General features: G+C 35.1%; 1 protein-coding gene across 3 annotated transcripts in view; it reads left to right on the top strand.

The window, feature by feature from the left end:
- LOC121317075 (protein dispatched homolog 1-like) overlaps positions 1 to 15691 on the top strand; it is a 103946-nt gene that overhangs the window by 77521 nt on the left and 10734 nt on the right. For all 3 annotated transcript variants that reach the window (XM_041252665.1, XM_041252663.1, XM_041252664.1), the window contains one exon: positions 13655 to 13684. In XM_041252665.1, coding sequence (XP_041108599.1) covers positions 13655 to 13684 — 30 coding nt within the window. The remainder of the gene's footprint in view (positions 1 to 13654; positions 13685 to 15691) is intronic.

Here is a 15691-nt window from a genome sequence, read left to right as displayed (position 1 = left end):
CCTATACAATGATTTTTACAGTATTTTAACATACAAAAGTAAAGATAAAAGGAAACCTCAAGGTTTGCACATAACCAGCCTACATTAAGTAGTGTATTTGTGGACACAGTTCTTGGAGTATAAAAAACCCACCTTCATGCTGCTGTGAAACACTACTTAATATTTTAATCCTTTATCATATAGTGCAACGCAGGGTGAGGGAGCTGGCCTGTAATTTTGTATTGTAATTGCTGGGTGTGCAAAAGTATATTTAAAATATCTTTGTGTAATTTGTTGTCCAAAAACCACACAAAAACACACCTTTTAAAGAGACATTTACCTCTTGTATACATAGATATCTTTAATAGGGCAGATTTGATATAGTTAAAAATACAGCACCTTATTAGCATTTAAATACAAAATTGCTAATTAAAACCATCAATCATCTTGCCCTTTTGGTTTATAATAAATTATTGAAAATATTTTTTTTAATTTTTTATAATGAATAGTGAGAACTTTTTAAACCTTTAATAGTAATGACCCTCTTGCCTATTGCATTTGAGATCAAGTTGATTTTTACTTAATTCTTGAAGTAGATCATTTTAAAAGCAGTTCAAAATAAAGTACAGTAACAGCTTGATGTCAGAAATCATACTGACCTATATAACATGTGGTGGGGTGCATTGCCAGTTCCGCAAAATGCACAGGCTATATATAGTATTGCATCATTTTTAATGAGTTTAAAGTATGTCAACTTGAAAGTACCATGGGTAGATCAGCAAATTGGTCTGTCAGCACAGGATGAACTTTAAAAAAAGGATGAGACTTTATATCCCTATTAAAACAGTGTATCTGAGCTTCTTACAAGATTACATTGAGAATGCTGTGTTTGTGTCTCTTTCATAAGCTTTTATAAAGCTCTGTGATTTAAACTTTTATAATTGGAAAGAGATTATTAGGGGAAATATGTCTTTTGAGTTTTGTAAAACAGCCCAGCTGTTGTGCTTTGTCTGTTTTCTAAGACCTACCACTATGAGAGAATCCCAAATGAATCTCTATTTTACAAGGAGGAAGAATTAACCTTTTGAATTGTTTTGTTTTTTTCTTTCCAGTCTGTTGTACAGTTGGTTAGTTGAAGCCTTAAGTGCAAAACTTAGCAGATACCCCACTGTGAACACACGATGCTTTCCACCAACCAAACAAAACATTAACACCTGAACTGACATTGTTAAAGTCAGGCTAAAGCAGAGTGTTGTAATATGTTATTTACTTGTATGTTACACTTTGAAGAAAAGAAAAAAAATTCCTGACTAACCTTTTTAGAGCTTGCCGCATCATTAGGGGTGTCACGATGCAGGTAAGGCTCCATTGTCGTGAGAATATGAGGTAGCAACAACTAATGTTTTTTTTTTTTTTTTTTTTTGCATAGAAGCATGTCCGAAAGTTATGTTCATGAGACTTCAGCAGTGAATTAGCCATGCACAACTTTCTGCTTGAACTAAGGGCAGTACCAAGCAATCCTTTATTAACAAGCGAGATCTGTTGGAAGTAGCCCTAGCAAACACGCTGACCAATTAGAAAAAAATAAGCATACAGTACAAGGGGTTTAGATACCTCTTCATTCGGTATTTTTTTGTTTGTTTTTGTGACACCATTTATTCAATGTTTCAAATTATTGCTATTTGACTTAAGTATAGTGCTTTATAGTTCAGTTGTTTTCATTAGCAAGATTATAAAAAACATACTGAAGCAACTACAAATAAAAAAATGTAGCCCTTTGCAATAAATACATAAATAACTAAGCCATTTGCACAACAAAGATTTTTTTTTCATCCTTTTGTTATCTTTGTGTTTGATCATCGGCTAGCCGATTGCTTTAAGTCTAAACTTTCCTGTACCTTAGCAATAATATGCAATTAAATTAATTCTGCACTAGCCTTAAGTAGAATCTATCATGGGTACCTAACAACGTCAACAAGAGTCACGTTTGTACGCCAAAATGTATTAAATTAGCATAGAATTGATGCCAGTGGTCTCCTGTGTTATTGTTAAGGGCTATCGACTGCACCAGGCTTCAGTGACCGCCTAGAGCTGAAGTAAAATCTCTTACTAATTAATTGGGCAAGGTTTGTTTTAGAAGAACGAAAACATAAAAAGAGAACAAAAGCTGTTGGTTCCATGAATTTGTTAAAGACAAACACAGGGCTTAACATCAGCTTGCTGCAAGACTTGCATAATGAAGTTCCAAAAAGTCCTGGGTGGATTAGCATCTACTGAGAAATTTGTTGAACTTGTATGGACTACCAATATAATCCCCAATAACAATCACAGAATATATAACCACATCCTACTGGTGAGCTGTCACTGCGGAATTCTGATGATGATGATGATGATTATTAATACTGCTAAGAAGAAGAAGAAGAATATTATAAGAATATTATGTAGTGAAAAATGTGGGCGAGTAGGGTAGCCTAGATTTACTACCAGTATTTAAACATTTTGACTGAATCATTTTTATATCGTTAACCTAAAGTGCTGGTATTTTAGCTCCGTTCTTAGAATACCATAAGGATCAGAGTTGCTCAAGATACGGTTCTGTAGGAAAACTTGTATATATTATAGATGTACGTGTATAGGTTTATAATAAATATATATGCTGTGAATTTATTTGGCAAATAATAGAAGGATAGTACACAGCACTTTCTTATGGAATGTGTGTTTTTGTATTTGTATAAGGATATGTCTACACAACGTCAGTAGTCACGCAAGGCCAAATTGAAACTCAGACAGAAACATGAATTACGTTATTTGCATTTGGAAAGAGCATTTCTCTCCCTAAAAGAAAACTGCATGGAAACCCAAATTACCTGAAAGTACTACCAAAATAGCTGAGAATTGTATTTATTTTTCTACGGAAACCCTGCCAATAAGTTTTTTAATTAAAGCCAACATACAGATTATCTAAAGGGACTCTAACTTTCTGTGGCTTTCCACTTTCTGTAGACTAGGTTTTCTTCCTTCATTTTTCTGTTGCAAGTAAGAAATGTATCAACTTTTGATTCGAAACGATATGCAGGATAATCTGGATGTACAATACCAAACACTAAAAACAAATTCAACCAGCCACTATTGCTGTTACTAAAATGCAGCCGCGCCTAATAATAATAATAATAATAATAATAGTGTCAAAGTGTGAGTATTGTGATTTATTATTCTTGTTTACTGGATCATTTATAATTATAAAAATGCAGAAAGATTGTGCTTCACTGATTTAGTATTCAATTATACGGTGAGTTAAAAATGGCCAAGGTCATGAGCAGCGTAGAGTGCTCTGAGCAGAGCTCTCAATTGGCACAATCAGCAGACGCCTTCTTCACCCACTCCAGTATCAGAGTGGAAATCCACTCAATTGAAATCACGCATTCGTACAGGTGGATGATAATTTTGAAACTACAGTCATAACCTTTGAGCCGCTAAACCGTAAAAATATATTTATGTACAGTAGTTTAGCAATATAGAAAAAATCAACTCAGATCATTATTTTCTTTCACTTTCATTTTTATTTTTGCACCCCCTATGACCATTATAAGTATACAGTATAAGCTATAGGATAGTGTGCGACTGTTTATCAACAGATACATGAATATAGTTCGATCCCAGAGACTTCACAAGAGATACGATAGTGGGTCTTCATCCATCAAAAGAGTCTCCCATTGTATGAAGAAAATCACTCCGGCTGCAAGTGGGTCATGAGGGATGGAGCCCACTGACTTGTGCGACGTATTGTGATAAGCAACAGATGTGTTTTTAAACAATGGCACAAATCGCAGACTCCTTTAACACTGGTCTACACCCACCTGCTTCCGCTCGAACAATTTGCTAGGAGCTACATATTGTGAGCCATTCTGCTGCGGACATTTTCACTGTAGGGATTAAAGGCTGTGGTTTTCTTTTGAGACCGGTGTTGAAATAGAACTGAATGTGAGATCAAATTTACTTGGTTAACTGACCTTTTTTTTTTTTTTTTTTTTCATTTGTGACTTTGTTTTACCAAAGGTAAATGAGTCTCTCTATCTTAATGTTAGCCAATAAACACATTTTAGAACCTCCGCTTGGCAAATTTTCATGGCTATTTGGAAGCCATTTCATCTCCAGGCCGTACACAGGTACGTCAAGACAGAGCAGTTGTCTGTATAAACAAAGCGTGATATCTCCCTAGGGGAGAGTGAACTGTCAGAGTTACATGCGCCATAATCCATTAATGGATTTTTTTTTTTCCCCTCAGGTGATAAATCTTCCACCAGGACAGTTTTTGTAATGCAATATGTTTGACTGTCATTGTCTTGAACTCTACTGAGAGTTCCTTTTAAAAATAGATTATACAATTGAAAAGAAATCCCTTTTAAGCAGAGGTGATTTGCAAGTGTGGCATACTGGTTAAAATAAAATAAATCAAACCAATGTATGGCTAAATTCCATGTCTACCTACAGTGCCGAGAAAAAGTTTGTGAACCCCTTAAGATTTTCACATATTACAAACCTAAAATGTTATTAGATCTTAAGTCCTAATAATAGATAAAGATAACCTGATTTAAACAAATGACACAATAACATGATACTTTTTCAACATTTATTTATCCACCAATGATTCAACATTCAATATCTATGTGTGAAAAAGTATGTTAAACTTTAGATTAAGTAACTGATGGCACCCCCTTGAGCGGCAATGACTTCAGCTAAGCATTTCCTGTAACTGTTGGTCAGTCTCTCACATCGGTTTTGAGGAATTTTAGCCCATTCCTCCATACAGAACTGCTTCAACTTGGTGACATTTGAGGGCTTCCTTGCATGGACAGCTCGCTTCAGGTCGTGCCACAACATTTCAATGGGGTTTAGGTCCGGACATTGACTTGGCCATTCTTTTGTAGATCTGCTTGTATGTTTAGGATCATTCTTGCTGCATGACCCACTTTTGGTTCAGCTTCAGCTCACGGACAGATGGCTTGACATTCTCCTCTAGACTCTTCTGATACAATGCAGAATTCATGTTTTTGTCAATGATGGCAAGCCATCCAGGTCCTGAGGCAGCAAAGCAGCCCCAAACCATCACACTCCCACCACCATGCTTGATGGTTGGGATGAGGTTCTTCATTTTGAATGCAGTGTTTGGTTTTCACGAAACATAACTCATTGAGGCCAAAAAGTTCTACCTTTGACTCCTCTGTCCAGAGAACATTATTCCAGACGTCTTGCGGATCATTTACGTGTTCTTTGGCGAACTTCAGACGGGCAGCAATGTTCTTTTTAGAGAGCAGTGGTTTCCTCCTGGCTATCCTTCCATGAACACCATTCTTGTTCAGTCTTTTTCTGATAGTTGAGTCATGAACACTCACATTAGCCAAGGCGAGAGTGGCATGCAGAATCTTGGATGTTATTCTGGGGTTCTGAGGAAGAAGTCTTTTAAATCATGTGTGCTTCAACTTCAAGGTGGTCATTCTATGCTAATTAAAATTAAATTTTGCCATCAGAAATTGAGCAAAGCATTGAAAACTTGCATGTCAGTAGCGTCTACTTGTCTGACTCCTGATATGTAAATAACACCTGTTTCTTTAAATTTCCACTTCCAAAGCCCCTTCTTCAGGGGTATGTGGGCATTTGAAGAAACAGGTTATTGTATACATTTACACAAGTCTGAAAACTTGTATGTAAATGTAAACCATAACTCCTGTTTATTTTCTTACCCATGAAAAAGACTGACTTTTGCTGTTCAACAAGAGCGGAACTCTTTTGTGTAGTATCTAAAAGAAACATCTGCGACTCTTAATTGTGTCCATTCTCCCACCAGAACTTAAGTTTATTTACCATATACTAACAACGCATCAAAAGATTTCCTTCTAGGGGCAAATACAGCCCTTTATTTAAAAGTAAATTGCTATTAGACATGCACACAGCACCTGTTTAATTATATACAATGATACACTTAAAAAAAAAAAAAAAAGGCTATACATTTAAATTTGATTAAACTTGCAGACTTTGCGTAATTGTTAGTGCCACAATGCATGTAATTAAACAAGCGCTATGTGCAAGTCTAAAAGAACAGTAATTTCTTTTTAGCAACGTTACTGTAGTGATTTGTTTAATTCTATACGAAGTTACCCACAAAACCAAACATTTCCTCATATTGATACATATCAAACGATCACAGATTACTTTTGCAGATATATGTGAAAAAAATGTATTTGATTATAGTTTCATGGCAACTTGGCTTGTTTTAAAATCTACGCCACACAAATTATACACATTTTAAATGTATTTTTCAGTTGTAATTTTCTAATTATTTTTTAATCCTCTGCCTCTGTCAAAGATATTTGGTTCTGTTCTCAGAGTAACAAACCTAAATTATTATTTTTGGTAAGAAAATAAATAGCGAGTTGTTCGACAGACGTTTATATATTAATTTTGTCATACTCATATTTTTTGGGAGTTCGATGTTTAACAAGCTGTTACCGATTCAATATCAAAGTAGCAGGCCGCCTTATAAAACTTAATGAAAAAAGGAAAAAAAAAACTTGATCTCTGATGGTTGCAGTTGGATTTGTGTGGGTGTGTTTATGCTACAACCTAACTCACTTCCAGTTTCTTATTCTTACTATGATTGGCTACAAAAACAACAGGGCTAGCCAGTGATTGGATAATGTTCTATTGGGTGGGTTTTTATTGTGCACAGTTTCATAGCAACTTAAATCATTGTATTCTGAGAGATGTAGTTATTTTTAATGTGTAAATCATTGCGCTGAAATAACATTAATGTATTTTGGGTAGGCTACACATTACATTATGAAAAAAATATAAATCTGTACAGCACGCCTATACAGTAGTAAAATCAAATGCACACATTGATGTAATGCGAATACAAAATTATTTTAAATTGAAACTAAATGATTTGTGTTTTTTTTTTGTTTTTTTTTTGTTTTTTTTTAACTAACACAAAATAGATTATGGTGCTGCATTGCAAGAGGGACAGTCAATTCTCGTTAATACAAATTTTCAAGGAACCAGCAACAACCTTTGCATTATACCACTAATTCGTATTATCATGAGTAGCCTATAAGCCAAATGTATACTGTCCGTTTTTATTTTAGTAAGTCAGTGATGCAGTGCTCAGTAGTTCACCATTACAAACTGCCTGCACATTATTAGAATAGGTATGTTTCCTATTCCTATACAGATGCTCAGAATGAGCAGAAGGGGTTAGCGGCACATGTGTGCAGTCTATTGCTCCCTGGTTTTAACGAAAAATAAGTTTTTCACTGCTCGCCTCAAAAATACATTGAGTACAACTGGCAGAGCGCAAGAAAATGTGGACTGGGAAGTGCCAGCAACAAATCATGACCGTTTTAAAACGTGTTTCCAAAATTTCTTTAAAAATGTATGCAATTGTAAGTGTCGCAATTGTCTGCAGTTTTCGTACATCTCATTATAACATTTGAGAACCCTCATTTGCACTTCTTTTTGAATTTATGCAGCAACACCCATAACTACGTATTCATCTAAGGCTGAACCGCAAAAAAAAACCGCTGCTGCAAAACAATCCCTAAAAAGTCGTTAACGCTTGTTTAGTACATTTCACCCTAGACTTCCGACTCCCTTGCAGCTGGTTTTGCGACTGTTGTGACAGGAACTTAAGTAAACCTACCCCTCAGTCCACTTCACAGCTTATAGAAAATGGTTTTCTGATTGGATGAAAAGCTGCCTCCTATAGATTTAGGAGATGTAAACATATTGGAATCTGCTCTCTGTTTGTCTAGAAACCATGTTATTTGTAGGAAATATATATGAATTATTGCCAAAATATATAGTGCCAAAGCAAGTGCAGTCAGATCATAAAAATATATTTATCTTTTTTTAAGCCAGATGAACTGAGCTGTAAAGTATCGGAGACCCAGTAAATCGATCCAAGTAGTTTGTTTCTCCACTGAAAACTGTTTTTAAATAGTGCAAATAATTGTACAATAAACTAATTTTCAAACCAGCTGTTTTTTATTTATTCTCAATTGGTAAATGGGTTTTTGTCGTACACTGATGTAAAGAGACACAGGCGCTCCTTGTGAAATGCTGTATTTGTTATGCAAGCCCATTCACAAAACGGCAGTGGGTGTGCAGTAATAGTTATCAGAAAACAGCTGCAAATAACTGGTTACACCACTGAATTTCTCTAGTGGCCACATAGTTCTGTAATACATGCAGGTGAGAAGGCTACTGATCACATTTTTCGTCCTAATGGTTTTTAGGCATTTTCTGTTTTAAAAACCGTAAAACAAGGGTAATAAAGATATCGCACAAGGACAGACAGCTGAAGCTTTTATTCGTAACTGAGATTCCTTTGTGTCCATATGTTTGGGCTTGCATACGGTCTGATCTGCAGCTGCTAGGTGGGTGGGAATACAAAGTGTGAAGGGGACATTTATGAGACCATTCCAGCTGTTTAGAAAATGTATTGTCCAGCTGAACTGGGGTCTTTTTTGAAGGGAGGGACTTTGAAGCACCTGCAGCCAAACATTCCTCTAAAAAGTTACTCCAAACCCACTCAAGCCTGTAAGACACTATACATTACTGTATTTTGTTCTGTGTTTTGAATCCATTAAATTCAAGTCTATTAAAATGTAGTTATTTGTGATGGGTTACAGGCTTCAGTGAGCTGTCCTGGGAAGCACATGAATAACACGTTTTGTTTTTCTAATTTAGACAAAGTAAATGTATATGGTTGAACTTGAGGTTGCTTCAGTGTTCCATGTTATCAAGCATTTTAAGGATAATTGCAATGACCTTTTAAATAACTTGATTGGTACCTCGAAGATCCGTAGTTTTTTTGTAATTTTCTGGTAAATCTTAACAAAAATGAATATTTAATCCATTAATGCCTCTCAAGATGTTGAAATATATTTAAAACACAATTGTGATTGCTATACATTCTGATAAGCAGAGGCATACAAATGAATCTAACAAAAGCTCATTCACGCAACGATGAGCGTGCATAGGTGGTAAAAAAAAGTGTTATTTAAAAGAAAATTATATATATATGTGTGTGTGTGTATGTGTGTGTGTGTGTATATATATATATATATATATATATATATATATATATATATATATATATATATATATATATATATATATATATATATATATATATGTACACATACACATACATCCTCTCAAGAATATCACTGCTCCAGTGGAAGAGTTCTTATTACACCTCAGGAAACAGCAATGGTAAGCAATGAGTTTCTTCCGAATACTGAACAGTGTTTTGGAACACTATGTAGTTAAAGTGAAAATTATTCCTGACCAGTTTCCTTAAATGAACCCAGCTGTGTACCTGTCTCAATTACTGAGGGAGTTAAAATGTAGTAAAGCTTGTTAATGATAATGCCAATCCCCAGGGTCATAGAACAGAATTAACTGTAGGTTTGACACACAACCAAGATTAATTTACTTTTCAATAGGGGTCAAGGTTTCCTGTTAGTCCCCCTTTCTCAAAGATTTGTTTATTTATTTTGGCCATAGCTGCACCTGCAAGGGTTAGTTTAATTAACAATATCTGCCAATTTAATGTTTGGTGCAGCATCTTCTGTTACATGGACGAGTGATGAGGAGAAATGCATCTCTGACAGCTTGTTACACTTGACTCGGCTGCAACAAAAACATTATAGAGAGAAAACATGGGAGTAACACGACTTTGTAGACACCTTGTATATAATATGGATTGATGCTTGGTTAATAATAAAAAAAAATATTAAAAAAAAACACTAATAAAAAGTGGAAAACCTAATAAACTAAATGACAACAGGAAAATAAAGACATCACTTGGACAGCTTGTAACTATTGGCTACACTGCTGAAATCCGTGCTCCAAGCAAAAGAATGTAATGATAGCAGGTGTGACCTTAAGCCTCTGTGCATCAGCGGATGTAACCCCTTACACACCAGCAGCGTAACTGTTCTTCTAGAGCTAAAAAAAACAATTGTTTGCATTTGGTGTGCGTGCTGATTTTTGTGGACAGCTGTGAAGTTTGCTTTAACCACTTAATTGTTATCACACGGAGTATAAAGGTTATTTTTAGTATTTGTTCAATAGGTGCCCAAAGCAGGAAATAAAAAAAAACAAAAGTAAACCACAACAATTGTGTTAGCAAAAGTTTTTTTTATTTTATTTTTTTATCCTGTTGATAAATGCAATACTTTGTATGTCTTGCATATCGCCGTATTGTTTTTTCATCTTATTATATTGCAGAAATTAACCGTTTCTAAATCGATAATATCCTCACAAAATAAGTTCAGTTTGCTTCCGGCTAGCATTGTAAAATAAAGGTTGCCTATTGAAGTATACGTGGTTAATTAATTAGCATAGCGATTTGGCAGTCGTGTGTTTTAGTCACGCTGCTTGCTGTATTTATTCTATATAATAAATTAAGAAAAATGCTTGTATTTGGCATTCCTTTTATTTGTCACAGACCATTTACAATTGCTTTATCTGCTGTTCGTGAAAGATTGATAGGACGGGAAAGTTAATTTTTCATTAGATTATCAGGACTTTCATCTCGACAGCTGTTGGTTGAACCGTGCCAAAGATTTAATGTAGCAGGGTAATGAATTGTGACACAACTGATGTTTGCAAACTAGGAGGTGGTTTGTATTTATAGACTGATATTAATGCTTTCCCCCAGATAGAGCAGAAACAATAGTGAGTTAATAGAAAACCTTTTCTGATGCCTGTTTACAGTAAATAACACTAGAAGTATGACCTTTTAAATTATTTCTCTAAAGTATGTATTTAATCCTCTCCTCACAGTTATGTAGTCACACAGACACAGTGACAGTATTGATATTTGTGTAATAAGGATTATTTTTTTAGTAAAACTACAGATTTTAAACTATTGTACATATTGTTTGGTCTCGACTTTGTATCTCTTTTGCAAGGTGTGGAATTCCTGAGCAGACTCACATTCAAGATAGATTAATATTGCTCTTTGGATAACCTTTGCCTGCCAATTTTGACAGATAGATGTAGCCACTGTGTCTGCCAGTTTTCATTCCAACTGAGCTCTGTTAATTAACTAGACACTTAATTGAACTAATGTTGCTTAATTAGACCTTTTTAATTGTTTTCAGCTCTTAAAGATTTGCAGAGTTCAATCTACTTATAAAATGTTACAGAGAACTTGAATTATGCAGCTGTTTAAGAGCTGAAAACAAGTAAAAATGTCTAATTACTCAAATGATTAGTTCAATTAAGGATCTAGTTAATTAATTGAGAACTCAGTTGGAATGAAAACAAGGCAGACACAGTGGGTTCCCAGGACCGGAATTGGAAAACCCTGCTGTAGAGGAATAATATGACTGCAATCGTATATGAATCTGTATGAGGTAGCATGGAAAATGTAGCCTTTCTCTAATTACCATGGTGTTAATAAATGCTTGTTAACCTACCATGATCTAAAGTAGTTTTTTGGTAACTTATCTGATCATCCTTTAATTTCGTTCTCCTTACTAATATACAAGTAAATAATGGTAAATTCAACATTAATAATGACGTGTTGTCATAATTTGCCTTTTGATTGTTTAGTTTAGAAGTGGACTAAAACAAATGATGTGTTGATTGGTTGAGATTATTAATTGGATATTTATTATTTAATATTAAAGATTATCCAGGATTATCGTGCAAGTGCAGTGAATTTACGTCAACAAAATTCTTATTCTTGTTTCAGCTGGTCCACCTTAACAGTTTCATTGTTTAATGACATGGCATGTCCACATGCATTTGTATCAAATGTTAAATGAGTTGACAGTACTTGGGCTCTCCCTGTCCTGAACCCTTCTTCAATAAATACCTTGACACACGTGTTTGCAGTTTTCCAAAGCACAGGGTCCTTTAACCCTTTCCAGTCCTAGCGAGACACAATACATCAACAGTATCCTAATACTTCTAGACCATTCAAAACCAACATTTACTTTATAAATTAACCCAGTGATCTGTAAACATTTAAAACAAAAACATTGAAGGTACGATTGTCTTTGTAAAGGACCATGAATAAAAATGTCATATTTAAAAAAAATCTCATTTGAAAAGTGTAAGTCTGTCACGACTGATCTTTATTCCCAAATCCTTCCTGAGACAGCAGTGACATATTTCTTTTGGCCTGCAGGACTTATACACCTTATATATACATACAGCCTTTGGACTATTATTACAAAGGCTATTAGTCATTCATGTGAATACCCTGGAAAACGTCAGACGTATTGTTGGGCCACAGGTTAGAGAACACTTCATTTGTTACACCTGGTTTTGTAACTGTAACGTACAGTACTTTACTGTGACTGAAAGCATGCTGTGTCACCTTTTTTTTTTTTTTCTTTTAAATCGTCTTCAAATGTAGCAACAGTTTTTTTGTAAAATGGAACAGAAGCTGCAACAGGCTATGTAATACAAGGACCTTAATGATGTATCACTTTCACTTCATTCATTATTACTATTATTTTTGTTCAATTGCAGTCTGTTTTCAATGTTTACACACCAAGAATTTATTTTGGATACAAAAGCATTTGTACCTTTTTTTTTTTTTTGTAGGTCCAATAAAACATCACTGTGTATATAATAAGTTACAGACCAAACCAAAATGTAGGTACTCATAGGAATGGCCAAGATTTACTTTGTCAGATGTTAATAGAACTCATCTTGTTCAGAATATTGCGATTCTTAAAAGGCCTTTTTTTGCAACATCTGGTAGTCGTATTAACATGTCCAGCAACTTTAAAGGGATTTACACCCTTCCCAGAAGGTATTCCTGTGGTGGAAAATTCCTGCCAGTAGTTTTTACTCATATGTGCCCCTCACTGCTATAGCAACTAGTAATTATAGTGTTCTATAAATTCTCTTGAAGGAAAATACAATGACCTATTGGTCTCTTGGTCATATTACTTTGACTTTTAGATATTGATCATAGAGATGTGTTGGTCATAAAGACTTTTTATTCAGACACTATTTGAGACAAGCAAAAAAGGCATCTCCAGAAGAGACATTCTGTTGCTAAACGTTTGGCAAATTATGTCGATACAGACAATTATTTCGCACCATTACTGGATGCTTCAGTATTCATATCCTTAAGTATTTTGGTTACTAAGCTTTTACTAGTTGTTAACGATGGCTTTAGCCTAGATAGTTAAAGGGCATTAGGTAGCATAGTAAATGACTTTGACCAATTTAAAATTCTTTGTCAAACTGGGATATGCCTAATAATGAGAATACATTGGAAAGCATGCAGTGTAATTGCTTACCAAGTGATCCAACTGATCAGTCTTTTCTTAGCTTTTTTTCCTGTTTTTTGTGTTTAAAAAAAATAAAATAAAAAAAAAAGCTGACCATAGCTTTCTAACCTTGGCAGTGCATCACACTATCAGTTGGTATTAATTCAAGTATTCTTGTAATATTTTTCTTTTCATATTAAGAATCCATTCCTCACTTTTTTAGCTGTATAAAACATTTCCCTAAAAGCTCGTACTACAGTATGTCTCTCTCCATTTTTTAGATCCATTATAGTTTATTAAAGTTTTAAATTCACTTTTGCTTTACTGTAGATGTCTTTAATTTAAGCCTATTTTTTGTCATTCTTTTGCAGACCTGCAAGACCTTTTAGATTCCCGAAAAGGTAAGACATGTCAGGAATGTTCTGCTTTTATTTGCAAGTTGTAATTGAATTGCAGAATTCTGTAGAGCTGTAATACCTATCTGATGAGTCATGGTACCACCCCAAGTAAAGCAGGCATTACATATAAATAATGATAGTACCTTCCAGTCTTTAGTTTTTTTTTATTATTATTTTTTTTTATTTAGTCAATAGACAAATATGGTTATGCAACATCAGTACTCATGCACAGACAGGTGTGCATGCTATTGATTTCAAAAGTCAGTATTGAAAGTCCATTATAATAACATGTTCCATATTACAGTATAATCAGTTCTGCAATTGAGAAGCTGTAAATCAAAATCTGTAGTATATATCTCTACAGTTTATATAATAAAACTCTGTAGACAATATGTCAATGACTCTTTGCCTCCACTTAGCATAGCCTCTGGTATGTAGATATCAACTCCTAGTATACAAAGTTGTTGAGTCACTTAATTGGACTGCCTAGTAGCTATTCAATATAGCCTTTTCAATTCAAAGATGACCACCAACAATACTTATGGGATATGCGTGCCACAGGTCTGGTATTTACCGAGCATTTTATGTCAGAGCTGCTGATAGGCCGCCTCAGGGGAGGGAACAAATAGTCCATGTGATGGTTCACGTCCCATCCCTTATAAAATAACAATAACTTTTAACAAGCTGGCGTGTTTTAAAGGAATCCTGGAATAAAGCGGGACTGTTTCTTATTAACAACTGCAACGAAAGCAGTCATATTGTATATTGTGTTTATTTAGATGTATATGAGTTGTTTTAAATTTAACATTTGCACAGAGTAGATACATAACACAGTATTACACTTTACCTGTGGGGCTGGAGGAGGCCGCGGGTGGATACCAGGACAGGAAAAAAGGAAGACAAACAGAAAATGAGTATTAGAACGATGCTGAATGCTCAGGGCGTGTTCCCCTGTGAAAAGGCACATTCACAGGGAAGTACGTAGCTTGTTATTCAGTAACCTTAATTGTCCATACAAGTAAAACTAAATTAAAAATGGAGATTAGAAGCAAATACTTACTGGTTTGTTTATAAATGCCGTTTGTTAGCATCAGTGTGGTGCATGGGCGGTGCCATGTTTGTACGAGCCGAGCAGTACAATGAGGCGCCATATTTGTGAGAGGCAGATATTACTTCGGCTGTACCGTAAAGCCTGTTTGCAATGTGCAAGCCAAATTAATTGTTACCGGTGTGTAACTGAAGGGCAGACCATGCTGTTATTAAAGTAAAGGGGTGTTGTGATTTGTAAAAAAAAAATGAAATTGCGCATTTATTGAAAATTATTCTTGGTAGAATTGTAATATAAAACCTAGTGATTTTATGTAACTTTGATATATTTATATAATAATTGCCAACTGTATGTCAATAGATTTTAAAGTTAATTGTTTGATTTTTGGTTTCTCCCAAGGGGAGGAGTGATTTCAGCCTGGGTATAAAAGGGAGGCTGCGAGAGAAAAAATGAGGAGGGTTTAGAGAGGTGGGTGCTGCATGAGTGTCCTGGCTAGACACAGCAAAGTATAGATATACGTTTTACTGTTTCCCTGCCAAAAAACAGTCTAATCATCCAGCACTATTTATTTTCTTTTGTTTTGTAAAAAGTTTTTGTTTTTCTTAAAATTGTCTTATGATTTTGTTCTGTTCAGTTCCTGGAACTTAGAAAAATAAAGGGAGAAAAAAAGAGAATTTGCAAACAAAACTTCTGTTGTCCGTGTGCTTCCCTTCAATACCATCTTTGGCCATCAGAGCCTCGGTGCACATGTTACCCAGCACTCCAGTTTGGACACCCTCAGGGCTTGTCAACCCTCGGTGCTTTGACCCCCTTGGGGCCACAGAGATTTGGTGCATTGGTGCCCTTGGTGCCTCGGCGCCTCAGTGCTCCACTGGTTAACGCCCTCCTGGACCAGGCCCTCTCAAAGCAGTAGCTGTCTCACTGGATTGTGGACACAGTTTCGACTGCATATACTAATGCCG

The sequence above is a fragment of the Polyodon spathula genome, chromosome 6 (assembly GCF_017654505.1).
Source record: "Polyodon spathula isolate WHYD16114869_AA chromosome 6, ASM1765450v1, whole genome shotgun sequence".
Classification (NCBI taxonomy): domain Eukaryota; kingdom Metazoa; phylum Chordata; class Actinopteri; order Acipenseriformes; family Polyodontidae; genus Polyodon; species Polyodon spathula.
The sequence above is the reverse complement of the archived record's forward strand: the minus strand, read 5'-3'. Positions and strand labels throughout refer to the sequence as shown.